This window comes from Leptonotus elevatus, chromosome 1, assembly GCF_054856555.1.
Source record: "Leptonotus elevatus isolate MCC_2025b chromosome 1, RoL_Lele_1.0, whole genome shotgun sequence".
Taxonomy (NCBI): domain Eukaryota; kingdom Metazoa; phylum Chordata; class Actinopteri; order Syngnathiformes; family Syngnathidae; genus Leptonotus; species Leptonotus elevatus.
Window position 1 is genome coordinate 8,732,313 of NC_141239.1, and position 26,541 is coordinate 8,758,853.

The window sequence follows — 26,541 nt, forward strand, 5'->3', positions numbered from 1 at the left end:
CGGCCCGATCCACCTCCAAGTCGACACTTGTTTTAACAAACATCTCGTCTGCTGCCGGCGGCCCCCGAAGACCGAGAGCGAGAGGCAATCTCGGGTAATTTAAAACCAATGTCGACTATCTCCTTCTACCGCGGCCAGCGTAGAGCTGCGGAATCCTGCGGCTTAAGCTCCTTAGGGACTGATAGGCCTTTTCACTCCGGCCCTATTTCACTTATCTATCGGCAGCTCCTGCCAAGAGCCATCTCTGCACTGAATTGCATGTATATATATTATCTGTTTGGGGACTTTGAACTGCGGGAGGGGATTTAGACAATCAATCTCAATATCATTATCAATCACGTCTCGCTGTTCGCCGCATCGATTCTCCGGGAAATAAAGAAGTCGGCAGTCAACGTTTCCACGGGTAATCTGCCGAGCTCAGCGGCCTGCTCGTCGGCGGCGGTTTGCAAAACAAAGCGATCTGGGATGTTTTGAGGCCTCTTTCAAAAGTATGCTGTGGAAATTCATTACTGTGAAGAAAGCCCTTCAGCTTTATGTTGTGCACGTCAAAATGGCAGCGATCAACTTGATGAATGTGCTTTACAGTCGCGCAACACATCACACGCAGCCTTCGACGGACGCTGACAATGACAGGCAGCCTTCTACTCGGATATGCACCCATTTTGACGGAAAACCGCCCCACCCCCCCAAGTAGGGCGAGGCGTTCTCTACCACTGAACCTGTCAAGAAACTGCTTCAAATTCATCTCTGTTCCGTACCAATTAAGACAAATATGGAGTTTGGACGAATTCTATTTACTTAGTGTGATGCTTCTTGGCGTCCTGTGGCGGTAATTGCAAATATGATGCTAATTAGTTCTTCCTGGAGTTCCGCATTGAGTGATGGCTCATCGAGGTTTAAAAAAAAAAAGAAAAAAGAAAAGAAAAAGTTAGCATATCAAATGGAAAGAGATCGGATTCAACCCATTTGAATGCGGACTGCAGGCTGCTGTGCATGACAAGAAATGAAGCTCCTCGACAGTGGCTTTGTCCTTTGTCCAACCAGCATCCATATTTTGCTTTTTTCTTATCAGGATTGCAATATTGCACCACTATCGCAGTTTTTATACAAAATGTTAGTGATAGACAGATATGTCTTTTTCAGGGCTAATACAATTAGTAGTCTTGGAGAATATTTACTTTTGAGGAGCCGAAATCTTGAACAATTTTTCAAAGTTGAACAATTTTTAATTCAAAAATGTGTAAACGATTTATCAATAATAATTTTTTTGTGATTGATAATCAATTAGTTGCTGATTAATCATTGCACCTCTAATATAGAGAATTGACAGTTTCGTTATTTTTTTTTTATCAATGAGTATTAGGGAGCTTCCAGGGTCATCAGCATGTCTTTAGATAATTGAATATTTAACAAGTAAATAGCTCCCTAAAGTATTTTACAGTAAATTAAGTGAATTTTGAGTTTTCATTAGAGTTCATAAAAGGTTTCAAAGGGTTGCAAAATTGTTCACAGACAGTGAAAAACTGCCTGAACGTGTCGTGTAAATTTTTTTTTGCTGACAAGTAAAAACTGTGTAAACATCTTTGCAACATTTTAGGAACCCTGACGAAAACCCAAAGTTCAATGTGGTCGCAAACATTCCGTGTTCAGTGAGATGCCAGCTTTATCGGTATTCAAATTTGTAATAAATGCTAATGCCGATATTCGTCAAAATGCCAAATATCTAGCCAGCCAATAATTGTTCTATTCCTTCAAAATGTAAAGCCTAACCCTAAGTAAGACGTTTTGTTGAATATTTCCATAAAATAATTGATGTTTAAACATCGATTCGACCGCATATCGAATCGAGAATTGCGCGCTGTAATATCGCGATATATTGCCAAATAGATTTTTTAAAACACCACTAACGTGCAATATTGGTAATGTCCTATGATGAATTTTTTTTCATCGCCATCTGGCATTTCTTAAACTTATTAGCTTTGGAAAAAGTCTTCAAAATGTCTTAGGTGATTTTTCACAGTTAGCATCAGGCCCGATCCACGGATTGGTTGACAAAAACAAAACAAAGTGCACAATCACAGTCCATTCAGACATGTCAATGAAGCTGTAACATGCTAAGCCTAACTTCAAAGTAAAGTTGACCAAATTCAGTAATACATTGACGGCAAAGCAAATAGCCTTAGTACACTTTTATTTTGAAGTTCGCCCAGTTGTGAAGTAATGGCTAGCTTGGCTTCCCTTTTAGACGTTTCTTTATGGTAGTTGATTGACTTTTAGTTGCGACCAACATCAATACAATGCTATCCCACTCGTATTCAATCGCTAATTTAGGACGCTAAGAAACTGCTGATTAATTATGGCGTCATTGTATGATACAGCAGAAGTCTCCGAAGTAAGTGGCTAGCAGCTAGCTGTTTTACCAATGAGTGCCTGGCTGGTAGCTGTAGATGAGTTTGACAACTGGTACCTGGCTTACTTTAATTATTTTCCAATATTTTGGACTAAGGCTACTTACAATAGAACTTTGTCTTCATTTATTCTATAAAACACATTTTCCCAGTAAAAAAGAAAGCCGTTCAACTCAAAATATCAAACTTCACTGTTTAGATGAAAGGAATACAACTTTACGCCATTAATACCTTGTTATTTTACAATACGCCAGAAGTCTCCGACGTAAGAGGCTAGCGGCTATACCTGTTAGCATGACCAACAAGTGTCTAGCTGCCGGCTGGTAAGTTTGACAGCTTACTTTAATTATTTTTCAATATTCTGGACCAAGGCTACAAGGACCATATAAAAATAAGAATGCTTATGCCTCATATTGCACTTAAAGTTGTGCTCCTAAATCCACTATATAATATACGACTATATAAGACATTTTAAATAGATTTTTTATTTTTATTTTTATTTAATGGAAAAGCGCTTTACAAAATAAATGAAGAGAAAGTACAATATCTTTTTTTTTTTTTTTTTTTTTTTTGCTGATCCATGATCCGATCCGAACCGTGACTTTTGTGATCCGTTGCACCACTAATATCGGTCTTTGGGGGAATTGTATGTACTAGTGGTATTGGTATGGGTAACTACTCAGGTGTTGAGTACTCACACTAGTATCGGTCTGAAAAAAAGTGGTATCGAACATCCTGTGTACGAGTTTAAAATCTCATCACATTTTTCGAGCCTGACTCGGGAGGAGGAGTTTTAAAAATGCCCACGATAACTTTGGTTTGATCTCAAAACTTTCAATAGTGACTTTAGAGGATGTATAAATGATGTCTGTGGTGACTTTTTATGGGTCATAATTTTCCCGAGCATTAAGAAGGTATTGTCTGTGAGTTGGGATTGATTAAAAAAAAAAGAAAAAAAAGAAAGAAATATAAAGAAACAGTTTTTAAGCTATAAAGCTACACTGTCTTTTTCAGTACCTCATGTACAAAATTCGCACAAAAGGTGTTAAAAAAAAATCCATCATTGGAATGTCTTTCATGTTTGTCCTCCACAAAGCTCCCCTTCAGTCACTCACCGGCATTTAGAAGACAGCGTGTGCGAGGCGTAGCTTGCCGCAGCACAGCACCAAACTTTCACGTTACAGGTGTTGGAACAAAAGGCCTTTTAAGTCTGACTTGGGGGTGAAAATCTTTAGGAGAAATTGGCGGCGGCGCGAAGGGGTTGACGTATTGATTGTGGCCTCTGGCTCCGTCCAGGGAAAAAGATGGATAGATTTCTTTCAAATGTACTCGCTTTGAGAATATAAAGACTGTTGCGCGTTGTCGCTCGGGTATGAATTGTTTAGTGGCACATCTAGCAGGTCCGTTTTTTGTGTGTGTGTGTGTGTGTGTGTGTGGCTGTGATGGCGCACAACGGCGACAATATCAACCACCTGCTGGGAGACGTGGCATTCTGATGCCATTGATTGATGCCTTCATTTGCATGCGGGGCGTCTACACCCCATTTTCACTGATGGATTGAGGCCACCGCAAAGCTGGTGTCATTTCCAGGTGACAAGATCGAGAAAGACAGATCAATAAGGAGTACGGGTAATTTTCTTGATACTGACCCTTAATGGTACCAATCGAAAGCACTGCCAGTGATGTATTGCTTGTTGTTCAGTATTAAATAGGCCAACATGCTCTCATGGCTAATGGCTGCTAAGCCCATTTAAAATAATTTGCTAACCAAAACAGTAGCACCTACCAAGGCGTGAAGGCAATCTTTTTGTTGTATTTAAAATGTGAATCGTGTGCGGTTGAGTAGATAAATGCCCCTCCTCTGCCTTTTTATGAGGAAATATTTCTCCGCATTGTTAAAAAAAAAAAAAAAATTAAATAAAGCCCTTGTTCCTAATAGACGCCTGCTGTCATCTCTAGTTGAGTGAATGTCCCTGCCCACTATATGAGAATACGGTAATATTATTACATTTATTTCTAAAAAATGCCACCAGTCCCTAACAGACACCCCTCTCCTAATAGTTGCCTCCCCCATCTGAATAAATAAATATCCTTGGCCACGATATGAGGAAATCTTGTTTAATATTTTAAAAAGGCATTTGTACAAATATGACCTTGGTACTTTCGTCCAATATGATATTTGATGACCTCATAAACAAGGAATATTGTGTAGTCACCAATTCTGATACCTAGTACCAAAACCACTAGTTCTTTTCTTACATAACATCCCCTCTCTCCCTCAAAAAAAAACAAAACGGTGACAGATAATTTTAAACAAAGACCAATATATCCCATTATAGCATTTTTCTTTAAAATTTTATTAAAATGAAAATGATCTATTTTTCCAATTTCCAATTTCTAGTTCCTGATCATAGAACATCATTCATCAATCACACAGGTGTCATAGCGATTCATACGATAAACGCGTTAGAAGGGAATTTAACTGTTAAATTCCTTCCTATTTACTTCCAAATTCACGTTTGCATTCACATTCGCATTCACATCTCATCGGACTTATGTAGCATGACCGGAACTAGAACTACTTCCTGCTTTTGCATCTAAGAATCATGGCACATGCAGTCGGTCGGCAGTCAACAGTCAAACAACGCAAACTGAGCTTAAGCGTCTAGCGGTATATTCCCAGTGTTAAAATGTGTGACTGGTGCAAATGTTGGATAATGCTAACCGCATTGAACACTGTTGACGGTCAACCAAGATAGCATTTTTAGCATTAGCAACTGATGTACATGTCAGCTGTTACTTTATGTAATAGTAAATTGTATGTGTTCAAACTAGTCGGCATTCTGATTAAAATTGCGTTTGTGGAAAAAGAGTTAAGCAGCAAAATCCACTCGTTTTTATCAACCTCATAGGGCATCTATCTTACTACTTGCTGTCGACTGAAAATGACATCACAATTGCTCAGGGCACACACAGGTCACGACCAATCACCCATCCCTTTATATTTTGTTTCACTATGCTATTGCTAGCTGTATATGTTTTTATGAAATGCAATACTCAACAACATTCATTAAGATGGTAAAAGATGATTTTAGATACACGTGTTTTGATTTACAAGCGTGGTCACCAAACAAAATAAACTTATCTCAAGGCAGCACTGTACGAGAAAATTTGGAATATTGTTATCCATTATTCGGGAATATTCTGACTTCTAAATGAAGGCCTCCCACCAATAACGAATGTCTTCCCTATCTCATCTGACCACTACTGCGAATGAATACATTTGCCATACCAGACGACTGGAGTACTATATTCTTCTTTCATTTCATAAAGAGATCAAATCTGATGAGGATGTCTTGTGTATGTGCACCCAGTGAATCATTAATAGCACACAAGTGTTGATGACGTCCTTTGAAGGCAACCGGCGACATCTTTCTGATTCATTATTAAATACGAGGAGGTCGTTTAAAAACAACCCCCCGAACTTAACCGCTTTGTGCGTATTCTTTTTGATGACTTTTTTTCTTTTCCCCCATCTCCTTGTCCTCGTCCCCCCGCCGAGTCATTTCGCCGCTGGCCGACGCCATCGATTTTGAATATCAACCTTAACCGATGAAAGCCACCTCTTTTGAACGCGGTCGTGCTGTGAGAGGACGGTGGGCGGCCTGGGGTGACTCGGGGAGGGGAGGCGAAGGATCTTGGAACTATTGAGTGCATATATTGATGGAAGCCAGCCAGTGGCAGTGAAGCCGCGGCCAAGGAATCATGGAAATGCCCTCCGACTTGCATCTTGGCAATGCATATATTTGTATTTATTTCAAATACGCAGTAAAAAATACATGCTCTCTTTTTGTGCTGGTCAACTGAAATGTTGTGAAGGTGTTGGAGGTATTCATAAGGTCTGTGGTGAATTTTGTCTGTTTTTGTCTGCCATTTCTAGAAATGATTGCTTTGAATTTCTACAAATGTTTCCACAGCTGTGTGAGAGGAGATGTTTGTAGGGTTTTTTCTGGTTCTCAGTTTTGCCCGTAGCGAAGTTGGGGGAAGTGTTAATAATGTCAACGGTGATTGTTTTGACTGCAATCTGCAATTAGTTCTCATGAATTGCCGTAACCCTGTCAGAGGAGGTTTTAATAATCTCTATGGTAATTTTTTGTCACCTGACAATTCTACATTATTCGCTTGGAATCTCTGTAATGTTTCCATAGCAAAAATGGAGGTGGCATTAATAAAGGTGATTTTTTTTTCCTGTAGTATTTGCAATTTTCTACAAACTATTCACTTTTGATGTAATTTAAAACAAAAAGTAGGATGTGCGAGTACCGATACCAGGTATCAGGCCAATACCCGATACTTAAAATAAATAAACGAATAAATAAGTAAATCAAACCCAACATTTAAATAATAATAAAAAAAACGCTCTTTAGCTATTTTTATCTTTTTCCATGAAAAAACGCATGAAAATGGGGAAAATCCTCCAAATAAACAAAATATATATATTAAAAAAATAATAATCAGTGAATATGTGGTGTCTGTAGCACAGGGGTGGGCAATCCCGGTTCTCAAGGGCCAGAGTGCTGTAGGTTTTAGATCAGGAGTCTCTAAATCCGGGCCTCGATAACCCCTACTGAGCCTATTTTCCATGTATCCCTCCTCCAACACACCTGTATCAAATGATCGGCGCAGAAGCATGATAATGATCCTCATTATTTGATTCAGGTATATTGGAGCAGGGAGACATGGAAAACAAGCTTGATAGAACTCCCGAGACCTGGACCTGTTTTAGATGTTTCCCTTCTCCAGCACACCTGATTTATATGATCAGCTCATCATTAAGCTCTGCAAAAGCCTGATGACGATCCTGATCATTAGAATCAAGTGAGTTGGAGGAAAGAAAACTCTAAAACCTGCAGGACTACAACAGCCCTTGAAGTCTGGGTTTGCTAACGCCTGCGCTGGTGTTGATGTCCATGAAGATTTTTTTTCTCATCAGTATTTGCCATTTATTTATCTATTCATTTATTTTAAATTACTTCGCATTGTTTCAGATTTTTCCATTTTCATCTTCTGCATTTGTTAATTATATATTTTTCATTGTTATATGTTAGATTTTTACTTCAGGTACAAATTGGGCAGCACTTTATATGCAGCTATGGTTGTTGTTTTTTTAAAGTGCTCTATGAATAAAGATGGCATTCTTTTAAAAAATCACTTACCATGAATTTCGTCAATTTTTTCTCTGCCAACAGTAGCTATTGTTAATACCCATGTTATTTTTTTCTCTCTCTTTCCTCTTTTGCTTAAATAACATTGTCAGACATCTTTGTTTTTCTGACTAATATACATGACTGTTGGTTTACTGCTTGTTTCATATTTTTCTTTTGAGAACTCGTCCTTGTTTGCCAACATCAAACTAAAGTTGGTTTGCATGTCACATCCTTTGCTTTAATGATTAAAAACAAACAAAAAATCCTGTGGACCATTCCTCAACATGTTACCTCTGATACTTTGGCATTTCGTACATCTACTCCCCCCACCGCCGGCCGGAAGCAGACAAGTCTGCAAATAAATCATTAGCGGCTGCCCTATGCAGTTGGATATTAATTATCCTGTGATCGCCACTCATTTGCACGTTGTACTGAAAATGTCACCGCTGAGATGAATTGGAAAACATGGAGAAGAAAAAAAAAGCAGGAAAAAAAGTAAGCCCATCAGCTTGTAGCCTTTATACTACAGAATGTCAGAAGAGATGACATATTGTTTTGGCCTGCTGTCTCACAGCAACAGTGGAACAGGAACACAGTAGGAAAGTTGGATGGATTCATGCAGTCTTATTCGCGTTTTATTTGGTTGATTTTTAGGTGTATTGAAAGCCCATTTCAGAACGGAAAAACTGCGCGAGTACTCCTTGTGGCCTTAATAAAAGCCTGTTTGTCTCAATCAATCACACAAGTACAATAAGGTTCTTTCGTCATAGCAATAATGCTAAAAACAACAAAACTGAATCAATGTCGACTCACTTCCAGACAACGGTAACACGGTTTGTGGATTATTTTAGTTGTGCAAATTGTCATGAAATTTGACAGTAATTCATATGACACCTATATTGCCAAAGTACATTGCCACAAAGTTTTTTTTCTCTCATCTTATTTCTAGTAGTTGTGTTTATTTCTCAATCATGACATATACTGTGGATACATTTTTTGTGAATTATTTCTAGTAGTTTTCTTGAGTGATTACATTAATTAGACGAGAAGAATAGGGCACGCCAACATACTCACGTATCACATACTCATGCTTGACCGAATGTCTATCGTAGACTATTTTTTGACTCTGTGGATTATTTTTTGTAGTTATTTCCATTGTACAAACTAGTGGCTTCATGAGTAACTGATGAGAGGATCATAAGCATTAATCATATGACACAAAGATTATGCAAATGCATGTGACTGAGTGTGCCATGGACTATTTTTTGACTGTGGTTTATTTTTGGTACAGAAAGTTGCATTTATTTAAAATGTGCAAGGTATTGTATTGTTAATTGTGACATGTACATTGCACAATAACCTGTGCATGACCAACTGTGTTGCGGATTTTTTTTTTTTTTTTACTCTCTGGATTACTGCATTTCCAATAGATGTGTACATTTCTATTGTGCAAGGTGTTGGCTATAAAATTATACAACATTTAGATTAGATTGCACAAGAACATTGTGACTAATCTAGCTGTTGATTATTTTTTGGATTCTGTGGATTCATTCTAGGCATTGAAGTTATTTATATTGTGAAAGGCGGTGATTATGAATAACTGACCATAAGAACCTTCACATTAATTATTTGACAAATTAACTGCGTGATCATATTGTTTTTTTCCCCACTGTGGATTATTTCTTGCAGTTGTGTATATTTCTATTCGGCAAGGTGATCAACCAGAGAGAGGTGGACATTGAGCCTGACCAAGAATTGTGTGGATTATTTCTCACAGATGTGTTTATTTCTCTTGCGATATTTAAATTGATTTTCTTTTTTCTCAGGCGACTGTAACTTTGCGAAACCGCTGGCAGCATGCGGCTACAGCCAAGGCAGAGACGACGACCTGGACTGGGAGCAGGTGAACGCCAGGGACAAGCCTTCCTCCGATCCATGGATGCCCTCAGGTAGGGATGGCCAAGCTACCAAATTAACTTAAATGCTACTAAATTCGCTGTCATAAACAGGAAACGTTCCTATTCATAGTCTTGTGACCAAAAAAAAAGTCACATAGGACATTGGCAATTATATTTATCTTTTTTCCCCTCAACAGTTGTGCTCATAAATTTTCATACCCTTAGGGTATGTCAATTTATGAGCACAAGTTACTGTAGATGTACACATCTCTACTCATGTCAACTGCAAAATATCAAAACACAGTATCTTGGATGTTATGGCCATTAAGCCTTTTTCTCACCATACAGTTGTGCTCATAGGTTTACAATAACTTGGGGGTATGGAAAATTATTAGCACAATTGTATTATACATGAAGAGCACTGAAATGGAATAGGGAGTGGTGGAGCTTTTTTTAGTTGAGTTTATTTGGTCGTAACAATCAATAAACAAAAAATAAATATACATATAAGAACAAAGACCAAAATGTTTAGACTGAAGCCAAAGCTTATGCTGTCTACCCTTTTCACATGATACGACATCAAGGTAACAGACCTATCACAAGTTCATACATTCACATGCTGCATCTACACATAAGTCCAACAATGTACTACATATACGCATGCATATATTTACAAAAATATGTGATTATTGCATACATGTATAGAAAAATATATTTTATCTCCATATTTTTGCAATTACTATAGACTACATTGCCATTACGTAACTATTAATAATCTTGCATTTATACATGTATTTGAAATTCTTAATTGAGTTACACGGTATCAATTCACAATCAAAATTATTCCACAAGCTGACTCCTTTCACTGACATAAATCTCAGTTTCACATTTGTTCTGGCTTTTATTTTCTTAAACATCGATGTTCCTCTCAGCTCATAATTGCTGACTCTGTGTTGGAAGAGCTTCTGAACGCAGCAAGGGAGCATATTATTATTTATTTTAAACATAAATGGGGCAGTTTTAAAGTCCACCAGATCGTTAAATTTAAGTAGATGTGATTTGATAAAAAGATTATTAATAGGTGCACGATAATTAACAAGCATCTCCCAACCTGGTGCGGCAAAGGCAATTGTCACAATCAGACAAGCATTTTATACAAAGCAGGTGGGTTTTGTGATTGCAAATTTGTCACAAAAGTGATAAGGTTTTACAGAGTTAGCTCTCGCAATTTGTTAATTTACCAAGTTTAAAATTTTCTCCTAAAATGTTTTTTTTTATTATTAGTATAATTATTCTATTAATTAGAAACTGGGGATGATTTACATAATAACCACTCCCCACACCAACTAGCTTCACCCATGTTCAGCGCAGCTGGTCCAAGATCCAGAGCCACTTTCAAGTGACTACTAAAATCATTATTATGCAGACGCGCTGAACACACAAATTTTACATCAACAAACACACTTACTGTAGCTCAGATTTGCAACGCTGCTGCAATCATGTAAAAGGTAACCAAAAGGTAAGCAGAGCCGCATTGAATTTATAAATACATAATAAAAGTTGAATTCTGATAAATGACACATACTTGATTGCTCAATGGATTTGGCGATGTGGTGGCAGTATACTGTATGAAGTGTTTCCATGAGTGAAAATCTTTTTTTTTTTTTGGTTGCTATCCCCCTTTTCCTGCACATAGAAGTGACTCATGGCTATAAGAAAACACATGGGAACTCTTAAATTGTGCATTTGTTAGCAAAGCTGCAAAGGATTTACAATATCAATTCCCTACTAAAAATGTTTTGTGTCAAACGTGACAAATTCTCAAGGCTCAGTGACGGACAGATTAGCACATTTATGAGCATTTTTTTCTTTTTGAAAAACGTTTCTAGCGGCGATGCCTTCTATTACCCCTCCTGTCGTGGCGCAGACATGGGCCGGGATAACAATCTCTTGTGAGAGGTCATTATCGCGGAGATTCCTAAGTGCGGGTTAAGAGCGAGGCGGCAATCGGAGGTGAGATAGCTTTTTGTGCCTCCCGAATCGCCTTCCGAGCGTAAAACAATTTCAGCATTCAGGCGCACTGCATTTCACCATCCCTTTCGGAGTGGTCAAAATGGAGGAGAGGGAGGTGGAGGTGACAATTTGATGTGACAGGTTGAGTGCTGGGGAAAAAGTGCAACATGCTAATTATGCAGTGGTGGAAACCGACAAAAAGGGCAAGATCAATCCGTAGGGCGATGCCTCTTAAGTCTGCACGGAATGGCTTTTTTTAATCAGAGGTGGTAAATTCAGACCAAGCGTGAGATGTTTGTTTGTGGATTATTTCAAAATGTGTTTGTTTATTTATATTGTGCTGGGTGTAGACAGTGATTAATAATTGATGAACTGTGATTGTGTGAATCAAGACTGTTATATTGCAAACACATAATTGAATTAATAAAAAAAGACTGTTGGAGGTGACGATGTGGTCTTTTACTGACATAAAGTCCATTCATGTGTGGTCAACATGGTTTCTTGAAAGCCACTCCCATTCTTGGAAGCTGGTGAACAATAAAAACAATAGGCGCGTTTCCATTACCCTCAGTTTTGCAAAAGCAAGCTGGTAATGGAAAGAAGTGATTTTTGAAAAAAACTCTTAAATATCGCCCAAAAGTTTTTACGCTCTCATGAGGTGGTTTTTGAGACGTGTCAAAACAAAAGTATTTCGCAAATTGTAATGTGCCCCCGCCCAGCACGGAGGAAAGGAAGTAGGAAGTACAGGGCCGCTCCCTGTCGTGTCGAAGCTGCCTCCGGAGGAGATAACAATTCTTTTTGAGCACAAAGCGATTCAGCTATGGAGCCAATATGCCGCCATTCAATGCACGTTCCGTATCGTTGCATGAGAAATGGCCTTTGACCCGGGCAACGAGCAAACGAGCGACATACGGCGCACGTCGTCCTTGGAATCCATCCGTCCGCACCTTAACACGAGTTATAAGCGCACACGCACAACACCAACACTAAATGCCCGAACCCGCCCGATGAGGGGAGGGAGATGTTTTTAAAGTAATATTAAGAACGCCGGCCGTCTGTCTTCCGTAAACATCATGAGCACCTCCTACGGAACTGCGAGATCCCGCGAGACGTGACATTACAAGAATTGCGCCTCAGAAGGAAAACACTCTTCAATGGAAATACCGAGTCGAAATTGTAATTTATCGAAATAGTACAATATCGCTTTTATTTTTGCGAAAAACTGTAATGGAACACATCTAGTGAGGAGATATTCCCTTAAAAGGAATTTTACAATGTAAACAGTGTTTTTGTACAGTTACACAAAGGGCCCAGGGACCTTAACTCTCTTTTTTAGGTTAAGTGATTATTTTCTTTAAAAAAAATCAACAAAACAAACATTCCTTTCTTATAAGCATATGCATATACACAGATATATGTAATAATCAGAAGCAATTCAGACTTTAGATTATTTCAATTCATTCTGTTTATTTGGATTGTGCAAAGTGGTGGTTTTCATGAATAACTGGCGAGACGAGCAATCATATTATTAAAGAATGTCCTAAACTGATGTTTTTGCACCCGGGTCACTCACTTCATTTTAAGTGTTTGCTGATACCTGACACCAAAATTCTCTATTGTCTTGATTTTAAATGTGTTATTCTTGTACGGAAATAAACAACACAAATCTCTGTTTTACACCAATGCTCAATAAGTACACATTTAAGAAATAAACTATTGAATTTATTTAAATAAAATCCAAATGTAGTACAACAGTAGAAGTCAGGGGTGTCTTTTTCACATTCGATACACTGCCGATATTGCAAGTCCGATATGATATCAGCTGGAATGATACATGATTTAATTTTTTTAATATGTAATGTTAGAAGAGGCTTGATAATAGTCAGCAACAGTAGTTATGAGAAAATATGACCCATTTATTCTAAACATTTGGGTTGTATAAATTCAACCTCAAACATGAGACTTACTGCACTTGAATAAAATAAATTAAAATAAATTAAAGGACCTTGAGGAATAACCCTAATAAAGTCAATAAAACAAATTAAAAACTCTTTGAAGTGCAAAATCAATGCAATTCAGAATATGATTTTCTACATTCAGTATATGGTGGGAATAAAAAAAACCTGCTAGATCAAAGAGCAGGAGTGGAGTCTGGAATGAACTGCATGGATATGAGCGCTAATATCAGAAATGATCGATGTAGGCCGCTATAATCTGAAATTGTTTTTTGTCTGATATCGGACCAATATCCAAATAAGAAAACCGTATTGAGGCACCCCTAGTAGAAGTACTTATTTCTCAGAAAATTAGGAGCTACTTCTCTGCTCTTCTCCCCTTGTGAAGTAACGTCCGAGCGGAATCAAGCCAATCTAGTTAGCTGGTTAGCATCGTCTAGTGAGTCTTTAATATTTATTTCACCAATTGTAGATATGGTAACACTTGTAGCTAGCTGCAAAAGTTCATTTCAATTCAGTGTCATGGTGATATATTGCCTTTTTTTGGGAAGTCAGACACTTTGTGAGCATATTTTGCATAACCATTGCTTATTTTATTAATTTATTTTCTTTGTTTTCTTTTTACTTTATAACACTTTACGATTCCTGAAATATAAAGCAATTACAAATGTATTTATTTATTTATATCCTTCCTCTGCCAAGAAAAGAAAAAAAGTATCAGAGTTCCTAAGTATCCCCAAAAATGAACCTTGCAATCTCCAACCAGCCCATGTCCACGTCCCCATTTTTCGTGGATTATTTTTAGTTATTTCTATTTTGCAAAGTGGTGCTTATCTGGCAAGTGGATCAGTCACATTAATCACGGCACATTTTAATTTAACGTTAAATTTAGCACACGTGCGTGGTGTTAATTTGTAGGTCACCCTCTGCCGAGTTCTGCTACGACCTTTTGCCCAGCTTCCCTGTGCCCTGACATTAATCAAAAGTGGAAAGCAGTTTCTCCTTAGCGTTTGGCCACACACGGCAAACGGGAGTTCTGCCTAAAAATTAGCGAGGGCCCTGCTAATTGACTGTGTCACCGAGGGGACGCCCGACACAATGGAGGACCGCCGCAATCCATCCTGTGGCGAGGAAAACAACATCCATCACTGGCTTTGTTAGAACATGAAAACTTTGCCGTTCCATTAGTGCCATTCCTCAGGTGTCTGGCAGTGTCTGTGCATTTTAAGCAGAGCCGTGGCCTTCCAGTGACTACAATGCATTCTAATTAATTCCAGCGTGCGCACGGCTGATGGAAAGGCGCACATAATTAAAATTGATCGGCTTATTATAATTTCAAATATCACTGCGGGGAGCCTATGTTGCTTATACAAGTGAAGACGCTGTATGGACCTGGAGTGGAATTGAACCTTTGCTCAACAGCTGATTCACAAATGTCTACTTTATCATGCTTTGCTGTGGAATTATTTTAACTTTGTTGTTTATTTCAAATTTTTATGTTTATTTCTATTGTGCAAGGTGTTATTGAGGAGTGACCATATTAACTCATTTGCTCCCAAAAACTCATAAATAGGTTCTATTTAAGTGTCCCAAAGACATATTTATATAGTTTTTAGTTTTAGTTTTTTAATGCTAGAACATACAGAAGGCTTTGAGGCCTATCAACTGCAGAAAACGGTTAAATAACTGGTAGTTATTACAAAAATGTCCAGCAGGTGGCAGCAGAGTATAAGAGATCAGCCAGAGCCATGTTGAAAAAAGCTAATTTACCCACAGTTTTAAACAGATTTGTGAATAATGATGACATTTAGCTATATTCTAACGCTAATTGCTGCGAAACGGAACAGATAGAAATACAGTGGAACCTCGGAGTTTGAACGTCTCGGAACTCTTACAATTTGGACTTCAAGCAAAAATTTTGAGTAAAAAATGCCTCGGAGATTGAACTCATTTTCGGAGCCCAAACAAAGCAAGCTAAATTGGATATACCTTGAAAACATCACGTTGCGGTAGTTGAGACGATGCACTGCTCATTTCTAGCCAGATCGTGAATACTCCCGGAGGTGCTCCATACTCCCGGGTGCATTTTGATTTTTCCACGGCAATTTTCTTCGCCATGGGCCCAAAGAAAGACAACAGTGCCAGTGGCAGCAAAGAAAAACATACAGTGCTACGAACCACAGTGAAATTAGGAAGGAGATTATCGCGCCGTTATAACTACCGTGATAACTTCTGTAAATACTGTCATGAGGCCCCCCCCTTAGCTGTTCAACAACGTGCCTGACGTTAAACAACGCACGCAAGGACCGCTTAGTAGTCTAACAATCTAAATTACACAAACTCAGCACTGAACTAAAGCTAGCATTAACATAGCATTTATCATCCACTGATGCTATCACACTACAACAGGTAAGGTAAGGTATTTTTATTGTTTAAATACTGTACTGTACTGTAAATGTAAAAATATAAATATAAATTAAAATAGGAGTTTTTGGAGCTTGAGAATGGATTAATAGCATTTACATTATTTTCTATGAGGAAATGGTTTAAGAAAACTAATAATCGATATTGAATTCATTTTCCTTTTCAAGCCCAATATCAATTCATAAAATCATGAATCGATTATTTAAATATGTAATTTTTTCCCAGATTGTTTTTTTTAGAACATTTAATTTTAAAGGCCATTTTTTTTCGTATCTTATTTTTTTCTTGAAATTTACAGTTCACATAAATTAAACAATATTATATATACATATATATATAGCATCAAACTGTTGAATGCCGCCCCCAGTTGAAGTTGAGTGTCAAACTAAACATCAAACAAAGAGAATTACATGTGGTGGATTTCAAACAATCATATACTGTAGCTTTGCCTCATAAAGAAAGGTTTCTGTTCACAATGTTTGGTCATTGTGTTAACTGTTAAATGCAGTTTTATTTATTAAAAGTAGTACAGTTATTGGTGAGTATTAGGAGTGAATACTTGTACTGGTATCAGTTTGGAAAAAGTGGTATTGAATATCTCTAATATATATGTATATTGGGTGACCAGGCACTGTGTGTTTTATATATATATATATTTTTTTTACTACAATTGTTTCTAGCCATTGTTTTGTTTCTATTGTTCAAGATGGCTTTTAAAATTAATAACTGCCGAGGAATCATCAAAAATTGGCTCCTCCTGGGTGCGAACTTTCACCTGATTATTATAAAAAAACAATTTAATAGTCAATTCAATAAAACTTGCACCAGCATATGCCGAGTACGTCGTCAGATTTTTGGAGAGGTTCCACTGTATTCCGTAAAGGGAACCTCAGTCTGCCAGTCCTACACTATTGTCTTAGGTGTCACTATCCAACAAGGCTGCGCTATGGAAACAAAGGGCCCGACGAGGACGTTCAATTTGCCGGCGTGCAACATATTTAGAGCGAGACAATAAGTCATTAAGCCGGAGCTGCACTTTCCATTGTGCTCGGCATAATACACAAACCCTAATTAATCTCAGTTTGAGACTCTTCCTCCAGCCTTTTTGCTGTGATTCCCTGCAACGAGCCCCACGGGAGGGAGAGGGCAGCGGTTTCTGGAGAGTCAGCTGGCGCTCGCTCTTCACGAGCAAATATAAATAAATAAATAGAAGACAGGGGTGGTATTAACAGCCTTCAAGTTCGTCCAAGTCACCCTATACTGTAGATGCCCAAGCTTGTAATCAGAGCTGCAGGGAGGCATAAACAAGGCCATTTGCCAGTCACACGTGGCAATTAGGAGGGGAACACATCAACGGAAACAACCAAATTGTCCCGTTTCTTTCGTACCAATGTTTGGATGACAGCATTCACCACACAAGCTGGTTTTATACCACATGGGTGAAGTGGCACAGTTTTTGGATCATGTATACTGGCAGAGTAAATGGATTTAAAACACTCACAACATTGCATAGTTCCAATGGGAGAGTTTGTTTTGAAATATGAAAACAATTGGAAGATGGCCATGCCCACCATATTAGATTAGACAGTCCTCCAATAATTACGACTACATAGGTCGTTTTGAAAAGGTGCCAAATTACGACCAAGTGTTGCGTATTTTAGTTTAGCAACCTATATCGGCCATGTTGAATAGAGCAAAAATCCATAAGCGAAATTCGAACCCGGTCCGTCTGGTCCAAAGACGAGTGTTTATCTGACCAAGCTATTTGGCTAATTGATTGTTTTAGTGTTGTCTACATGTTTTGTAGTGGTCTACAACCTCACTGTGCCTTTCCCTAACCTCAACCATTAGTGTCCCATGTAAAGACGTAACAATTACTGTACAACCTCACTGAAACGTCATTCTAACCCCAACCATTAGTCTGTGATGGCAAATTGTAAAAAAAACCCCACTAAGATCATTACTGGCCTGTTAGCTCAGTAAGATAAACGTCCGTCTTCCGACCAGACAAATCGGGTTTGATTCCCATTCCTTTTTCCGCTATTTAACGTAGCTGATACAACATGGCCGATAGAGGTTGCTAAACTACAATACAGAACACTTGATCGTATTTTGGTGCATGGTTAAACGACCTGTATGGTCATTATTGTTGGAGGACTAATGGATTGTTTTCGACATTAGGTGGGCTCTTTTTATTTTATTTTTATTTTTTTAGCATCATTATCATCACTTAATTTTTTAAATAATAAATCAAATCAAATTTTCACTTATTTTTTTTATCTTGCTGTGCAAATTTATATATTTACTATTATGACAGACATTCATAAAAAAATAATTCTAGCGAATGAAAAAACATTATTTTTTTGTTTTTACAAATGTCAATGATTACCTTTTGCAAAAATATTATTCATAAATATTATAATGACACTAATTATTACGCTATTAAGAGGTTTTTAAGTTTGCTTTAAAAACATATATACATATATATTATATTTATTTTGCTAATATTACAGTTAAATTACTGTTAAAAATGTAAAATTCTGATTAAAAAAAAAATATATTTTTACAAATTAGTGATGTAATATAATTTTTGCATTATTCTTATGATAACGATAATGATAATAATAATGATGATAATAATAATGATAATGATAATTATTATTATTTAAAATATGTTTTTCAGTTCACTGGCAAAAGCTTAGTGTTTTGCTTTATTTTGCTAATTTACATTTTTAAAAATGTGTTAAGTATTGTTGTAAAATAAAAACATAATAATAATAATAATACGTTATCAAAATGCAGCTACTTTTGTACAAATTTTATGTGAACAGAACATCGCAATTCATGGATAATGTAAAAATTTAATTTAGAGAACTCTAATATCAACACCTTAAAATAATCGCCTAAGTCATTTAAAAAATATATTTTTCAGGAATTTTTTTTGCAAAAAAAAAAAAGAAGACCGTAGGCAATTATTTTAAGAGGGTGACAATATGTAAATAGTATTTGAACTCTAAAAACTTTTTAATTTGTAAAAAGTTTTTTTTTTTTTTTTTTTTTTTTTTCCCCTTTAGTACAAGACCCTAGCAAATCTCATAAGAGCAGTGTGACCCTTACAACAGGTTGTCTGTTGTTGTTTTGGCTGCACTTTAAAGTGAAAGAGCAGAAGGAGGTACGACGGGAAGGGCATCCTGAATTGAATCAGAATTCAAATCACATCAGCCAAAAATGGGATTTGCCGCTGTGGGACGAGGAGGAGGAGGAGGTGGGAGGGGGGCAAGGTTTTATTTCACAAAATAAGCTAATTGCTTTTAGAGCCATTCACAAGTTTGTGTGAGGTCCCGCCGCAGAGTTGGCAAGGTTAAGGAGAAAGCCCATTATACGATTAGAGGACCAAACGGAACGTCAAATTATGTCATCTCAATACATTTGTGGATTAATTCCCGCGTGGGGACGCATGCTGTGATATTTGAGCTGTTTGTGCATGCGAAAGGAGCGAGCGGCAAACTGGATTTGGACAAACAGGATTAAGACCGCACACTGTAACGTTTCGGTGGAGGACATATTTGCATATTACAACTTCATCGTATGCACCGTGGCTAATGACGCAGACAGGTAACTCACGGCTGCAGCTTCTCTTGTGTAATGGGCCATTGTTGAGGCATTGATTGCAGCAGGGGCAATTGGCCTTACTGCATTTTAAGATGGCAAATTGAAGCCATTAAAAATACAAGCATGAAATATCAATCAGTATTAACTAGGGGCAGGACAAAATAGAGCTGCGTGGTAGAGACTATAAATTTGGCCCATGGTATTGATTTATAAGATTCAACCAATCACGGTACCACTTGTTGATGATGTCATTGTATCTTTCTGTGTGAAAATGGCTTGCAGCTCGTCTGAGGAGCTGCCAGCTGTACTTGGGTCTGTGTTGGACAGACTGTCATCTCTGCTTTTCTCGCTGCTTGTGGACTACCTTTTCTTTTCTTTTCTTTTTTTCTTTTTTTTGAGAGCTCAATATTATTCATTGGGCAGCCTCCCAGAGTCATCATCGCGTTTTTTTTTTTTTTTGGGACTACCTTTTGTAACCAGGGTCCAACAAAGCCTTAACGAAATTCATAATTAAATGTAGGCCTTCCTGTGGATGAAATAGTGAAGCGTGTAGTCGTAGCAGCCAAAATACAGCCAAGTATTGGTATTCAAGGCAACACTAACACCAGGATTAATGCAAAATTTGCTGAGAAATCAAAGAAAATGTGCAAAAGTTTTGTAGTGACTGAAAGAAAATAAATTTAAGATGGATCCACACCAATAGTTGGGCAATTTGCGTCTTTTTGTGATTTTTTTTTATATTTTTTTTTATTGGGGTGGTGGTCGTGGTTGGTCTGTGCAGTAAAACTTTTAAAGTATGATGTATCCTGAAGTATACAATTTGGAATTAGACCACAATTTTGGGGGATATGGCATCTTAGTGTCACACAAAACTACATCAAAACGTGTTTTGCTTTGTCTTTGGATTTAATTCCCCATCTTTTTAGGATTCTGACCTTTTTACATACCTACAACTTGTATATAACATCAAATACATATATAATTTTTTTCAAACTTTATTTGCCTTTTCATTTGATTTTCACCTGTATTCTACTAAGAATGGTTATAATTTTAATTTGCCCTTATGTCGAACATCTCGCTACCATATTATATTATATATATTATATATTGCATTCATATGTACTAAATTTTGGAATGACTTGATACGTTGTTGAAAAATGTATCCTCTTATACTGTTTTTACAAAAATATTGAAGCTACATTTACACTTATCCTGATTTTATAATAATTTTATATTTCCCTCTTTGTCTATTTATAATCCGTTTTAACGGTGTGTTCTCTTATTCTTTGTTCTTTCTTTTCTTAATTCAATTTATCTTGTACTCTTGTTTTGATAGATTGTATTATCTAGAGTTTTTTGTTGTTTAAATTTGATATGACCCTTTAAATATGGAGTGGAATCTTGTCATAGCCATCTCGTCTTTATTCCTTTCTTGCACTGTTTTTAAATTGCGCTACATAAATAAATTGATTATTTATTTTTTTGAAATATTAATACGTTTTAAGCAGGAGTGAAACTAAATAATAATCTTGCGTTGATTTTTTAAATGATACTGTTTCTATAGACAGGCACTGAACATTGATAAGGTTTAATTAGGGCGGGACATATTCTTTATATTGCACTACAGTATATAGTTTCTGTTCATCGAAAGAAACAATGAATGGGGACAAATAATTGGTATACAGATGGATGCACTTTATTTGTTTTCAATACAGTATCAATACATAAGTCAAACCGCTGTAACTAGAATTGTGTCAAACTATCTATTCAATTGCATCAAATTGATTATGAATATTAATACACAAACTTCAAAGTGTATCATTTTAATTTGATACAGTATCTGCGGAAGACTTTCTGCACATAAATGTGAGAGCAAGTCTAGACATAAAAGGTGTGCTCATATTTAACAACAAATATTAAAAAATGTAATTGCAATGATCAAAGTCTACAGTTAGAAAGTATTTAGCTGAATTTGCAGGCAAGTGATGCTCTGTGCAGAAGATATAATTTGCAATAATGACGAGCACTCATTATTTCTCCTGCGCTCAGGTCCTGAACTCAGAGAAAATCATTATGTGTGAGGTGGTGGGTGGCGAGGATGAGGAGGTGTTGAAGGAAAATGAAGGGGCACTCTTTAAACCCTAAAAGCCTTCAGGTCTCATTTGCTCATAAAATTCAGAGAGGTCGTAGCGGCAGAAAAGCGCACTTGCCACTCGGGAAATGTCAATGAAGACGAGGCCATCCTGTGTGCCACCAATCAAAATGGCTCTGGCTGCTAATGTGGACCAACATGAAAGGTGGCCTGATGAAAAAGACACTGTACGTGTTCACCTCAAACCGTCAATCAGGACCACCGATCTCGGCCTGCTTCCTTCATTCATGAGCAACAGTTCACCCCTGTTACGTTGTTTCCCAAACTTTTGAAGTTGTGCACCCCTTTTCAGCATCCCCACACAGATGGTCTTGATCTAACATCAAATCAAAACGATATGATACAGTTAAAATTGGACTATATTTGAAACCTGTGCACAAGATGTCATCAGTGAAAAGTGAAAATATATCACCATATAATTTTGGGGTCTGATTGATGATCCATGCATGTTTAAGCAGCAATATAGTGTATACTGTGTAACTATGAATTTTGTTAAGTATTGTTTTAATTCACATTATCTATACACTGCGTAGTGGAGATTGGATATTTTTTAACTGCACTGCAAAAGAAAAACTCATAAAAGCAAAATATGTATATTCTTTGTTTGACAAGATAATGCTTCTTACCAGCCAGTTTTGTTGTAAAAACATTTCACTTCAAACATTTGTCCTCTTTACAATTCTTAACAAGGGACTTATTGAGATTTTATTGCCAGCATTTTTTAATTTTATAAGAGCTCACTTGCATCAAAGGTCCACAATCGCCATTGGCATTAGCCACCAAATAACCAAATCTAATCGGTTGAGTTACTTTTGCCCAAAAAAACCCCGTCCATAGTCCAAATGAAAAGCCCAATCATTAGTCATATTGGTTAGCATATAGTGCTACTCACACTGGTGTATTAATGGTGCAAATGTTTGGTGGTGGTCGGAGGAGCCGTAAGCTCACACTGGTAGCCACGCTTCCGTCAACCTGTCGCAGGGCAGCTGTGGCTACTAAAAAGTAGTTAACCGCCACCAGAGTGTGAATGTGTGAGTGCATGAACAATGTATCCATTCCATTGTAAAGCGTTTTTGAGTGTCTAGAAAAGCGCTGTATTAATCTGATGCATTATTATATTATTATTATTATATTCACTTTTTTGAAAATGGGATCACATGTGACACAGCCACAAGAACCTACGGAAAGGTTGTCCTTTTTAGTTTAAAATAACTTACTTTAACTACTAGGATCCTATACTTTACCCTGGCCAATAGGGATGGGTACGTTTCACATTTGAACCGGTTCTGTTCCAATTCTCGGTACCTGGGAATCGATACCGGTACTCAATGGTATCAATTTTCGCTACTTTTGTACTCTCTTTCTATTTCTCTCTATCTTATTTTTTCTTTTAAATTGTATTTATTTGGGTGGTAATAAATGTCCTTCCTGCGTGAGTGGGTGACGTCAGTACGCCGGGTACATATAATGTTGCGTTGAAGTGCGCCATGGAAAATCGTCAGCTCGTATACTACCGTACACAGTCACAACTTAAAAAGACGTGTTTCAGAACCAAAACATGGCACAGTTGGATTTTACGGGAATCGGTGCTCTGTAGTACCGACCCAAATTGGTCCACACCACAAAAAGTACGGTCTTCGGTCTCCATCCCTACTGGACAACGGTAGAACAAAGAATGTTTTTTTTCCTCTTTGGTCCCACCCATTCTTGTTATTAGTAAGTCAAATTAAAAATTAAAAATGACCGTAATTGGATGGGTGTTGATAGTATACAGTGTTCTGGACCGAGCCCTGCTGTGAAGAGCAGAAATCCACGAGTAAATGCCCATTTATAATTCTCTACAGATAATACAAGATAAACACTACTTTTCTATTAGACAGGGTTATGGCCTGACTAAATGAAGCTCCACCCCTCACTTCAACATCGTTCTTTGGCATCAAGATGGTGCCAAAGCAATGTACCGCCAAACAAAATTTGAATTGTTCAGCCTTGGCAGAGACGTGCACTGCAATGTACTGTATTAAATTAAAGTGTATCATTCGTGACAGTAAATTAGCAACCAAGTGATGGGTGAATAAAGAAATTAATTAATTAATAAATAAATAAAAAATTCCCGTCAATTACCGTAGCCGCCATCCTAGCACCTTCGCCATTGTCACAGATTGCCATTCAGTCTTCCGCCCCCATGACCACGCACACCCACCACAACCACCAGCAGCTAATTAGCCAGCAAAATCACACGAGCAAAAGATAATGACACTTTGTTAACGCTGTGCTAATGCACCGCGGGTGTATTATTATTTTTTTTGCCTTTTAATGGTGGCGTGATGAAGATCAATTAAAAATAGAGCACGCTCTCAAGGCTGCCTCACTCTGCTACTCGGACCCTTAGATGTTTTATTATTACAAATGTAGGCCACCTTCACCTTCCATTACAATGACGAGGCGCAGAACACACAGCGGGGCTATGAAAAATGAATTAGATTAGAAAATGAAGTGTCCCTGCTCCAGATGAGAGTGACGTTAATGTTGCCGCTCTTCACACGTGAATATGGGAAACTGAAGGGAAATTGTGGGTCTTTGAAATGTGACGAGTGAGGATTTTTGATTTGGTTCATAGATCAGCGTTGTGTTATGACTTTTGTGTCGATTGTATGGAATTCGTTGTGGATTAATCTCATCCCAATAATTGATTGGTAATTTTTTTAGCTTTTTGTACCCGTTTCTGTCCTGATGTAATATCGTTATGCATTATCATTGAATTGTTTTGTTTGGCATAGTATCAATACATGTGTCAAATATCAATCAGTGTTAATGGTTGTGAAATGAAATATTGCTCGTGATGTGTTTAGGTTGATACAATATTAGTGCAGAAGCATCAAAATTGTTAACTCTCATCAAAATATCAATATTGTCATGCATTTGTTTGCATATGATACAGTTTGATATATGAGGACTGGAGTCAATTATTTTGTTTTAAGTAGGGATACTGTGCATCTATATTGCAAAAATGAATGCAAAATTTACTGAGAAATGTAAAAAAACAAAAAACAATCAAAACAGTTTGGGTCTTGGAAAGCTAATTTGCATTGCCGACAAAAATCACAATTTGAACTTCGGCTACATTTCAAATGCGACTTTGTCTGGGTAGTGGCTTTGTCGGGGTACCATGAGCCCAGTTTGGTGGCCCCAATGGCGCTTTGGTTTTGCCAACTTAAAAACTTTTCTGACCCCTCTACCGCCATTTTTTAAACAGCTAGAAACAAATCTTCTGACTCCAGACTACAAGTGGATGCTGCTTATAAGAAGCCACCACTGTCTAATTAAACCATCCATCAAAAGTTTTTCAATTAGGGTGGTGGGTGATCTGGAGCCTATCCTACACCCTAGATGGGTCGACAGCCAATCCTTATTCATACCCATGCCTACACAGGAGGGCCTGAGCTGAGATTTAAACCCAACACCTCAGATATGTGAGCCAGAAGTGTTACCCACTCTTCCACTTTAAAACTTTTAAGGAAGTCAACCTTAAACATTTCGTGACAATAATGTTATATGTGACCTCACTATTCTAAACTTGACATTCTGATTATTATTACATTTGTTGAATATTAGTTATGCAGAAAAATCCAGCCATTTGTATCTATCTCGGGGGCGGCCATTTTTCCACTTGCTGTCGACTGAAAATGACACCACAGTTGTTCAGGGCTCAGGCAACAACCAATCACAGCTCACCTGTTTTTTGAAGCTGAGCTGTGATTGTTACCTGAGACACTGAGCAACATTAATCTCATCTTCAGTCGACAACAAGTGGCAAAATGGCCAACCCCTAAGATGGATAAAAACGGCTGGATTTTGCTGCTTAACTCATATTCCACTAACGCAGTATTAACCAGAATACCTAGACTAAGACTAGTGAGGCTACATAGAGCATATTATTGTCCCAAAAATGTTTTGGGGTTGACTGTAATTGGAAAATATTTACTTGGGTGACATGTTTAATTTCATACGTGATGGGTAAGCAGGCACTCCAATAATTGTATGCACACAATTAAAAAGTAAAATTTCCATAATATGTCCACCTATTGTGTGTTATTATTTATTCATTAAGAGGGCAATTAAAAACTGCTCGCGAAGGGGATGTGCGCCTGTGATATTTCCCTCCCTAATTACCAAACAAAAGGTGCTTTGCTGCTGTGCAAAAGTGTCCGCGTGGAGGTTCGACATTGCAAGGCGAGCCGCAACTCAACAATTCATCAAGTCGTCCAGAGGTGTTGACGCCTCGCCTCGTGGCAGATGGCCGAGGATTATTAACGAAACATCAGCCGCCGTCACACGTCATGCGACACCTGAAACGCCTCAAAGTCAACCCTCGTTGGAGCTCCGCTTCCTGTATTAGAAATAATAACGCTTTAATCAGCGGCAAAGTGAACGCGAATGACAACAATGAGCCTCAACGGAGCCATCGTAATTAGGGCGGACTCGCTCATTAGGAGCACTTACGGTGTCGGCGTCTTTGGCTCAAAATGCTTAGCTAGCCTCCAGATCCAACCTTCGTGATACCAGATGGCCGTACTTCCCAACCTTCTTCGTCTCTCCCGAGTCGAGGTGCTCCTGTTACATAACTTATTCATCAAACACCCAAAAAAAAAAAAAAACTAGCTCGCTCTGGGTCATCTCTAGTTTGTTGCATCCTGTGGTTTGTTCGGTTGCCATGGAAACGGCCCCAAAGCGCAGAAGGTACATTCTTGAGTAGCACAATTTATTTATTCCTATTAAAATGGAGCATCCGCTGAAGAGAAGAATAATGATCCTTTAATAGTTTTTGAGGTAATTAAATTTTACACTCAGAACCCCAAGGAGAGATAACAA

General features: G+C 37.7%; 1 protein-coding gene across 7 annotated transcripts in view; it reads left to right on the forward strand.

Moving 5' to 3' along the window:
- LOC147180601 (receptor-type tyrosine-protein phosphatase mu) overlaps nt 1–26,541 on the forward strand; it is a 212,088-nt gene that overhangs the window by 38,085 nt on the left and 147,462 nt on the right. For all 7 annotated transcript variants that reach the window (XM_086072904.1, XM_086072911.1, XM_086072893.1 and 4 more), the window contains exon 2: nt 9,442–9,564. In XM_086072904.1, coding sequence (XP_085929030.1) covers nt 9,442–9,564 — 123 coding nt within the window. The remainder of the gene's footprint in view (nt 1–9,441; nt 9,565–26,541) is intronic.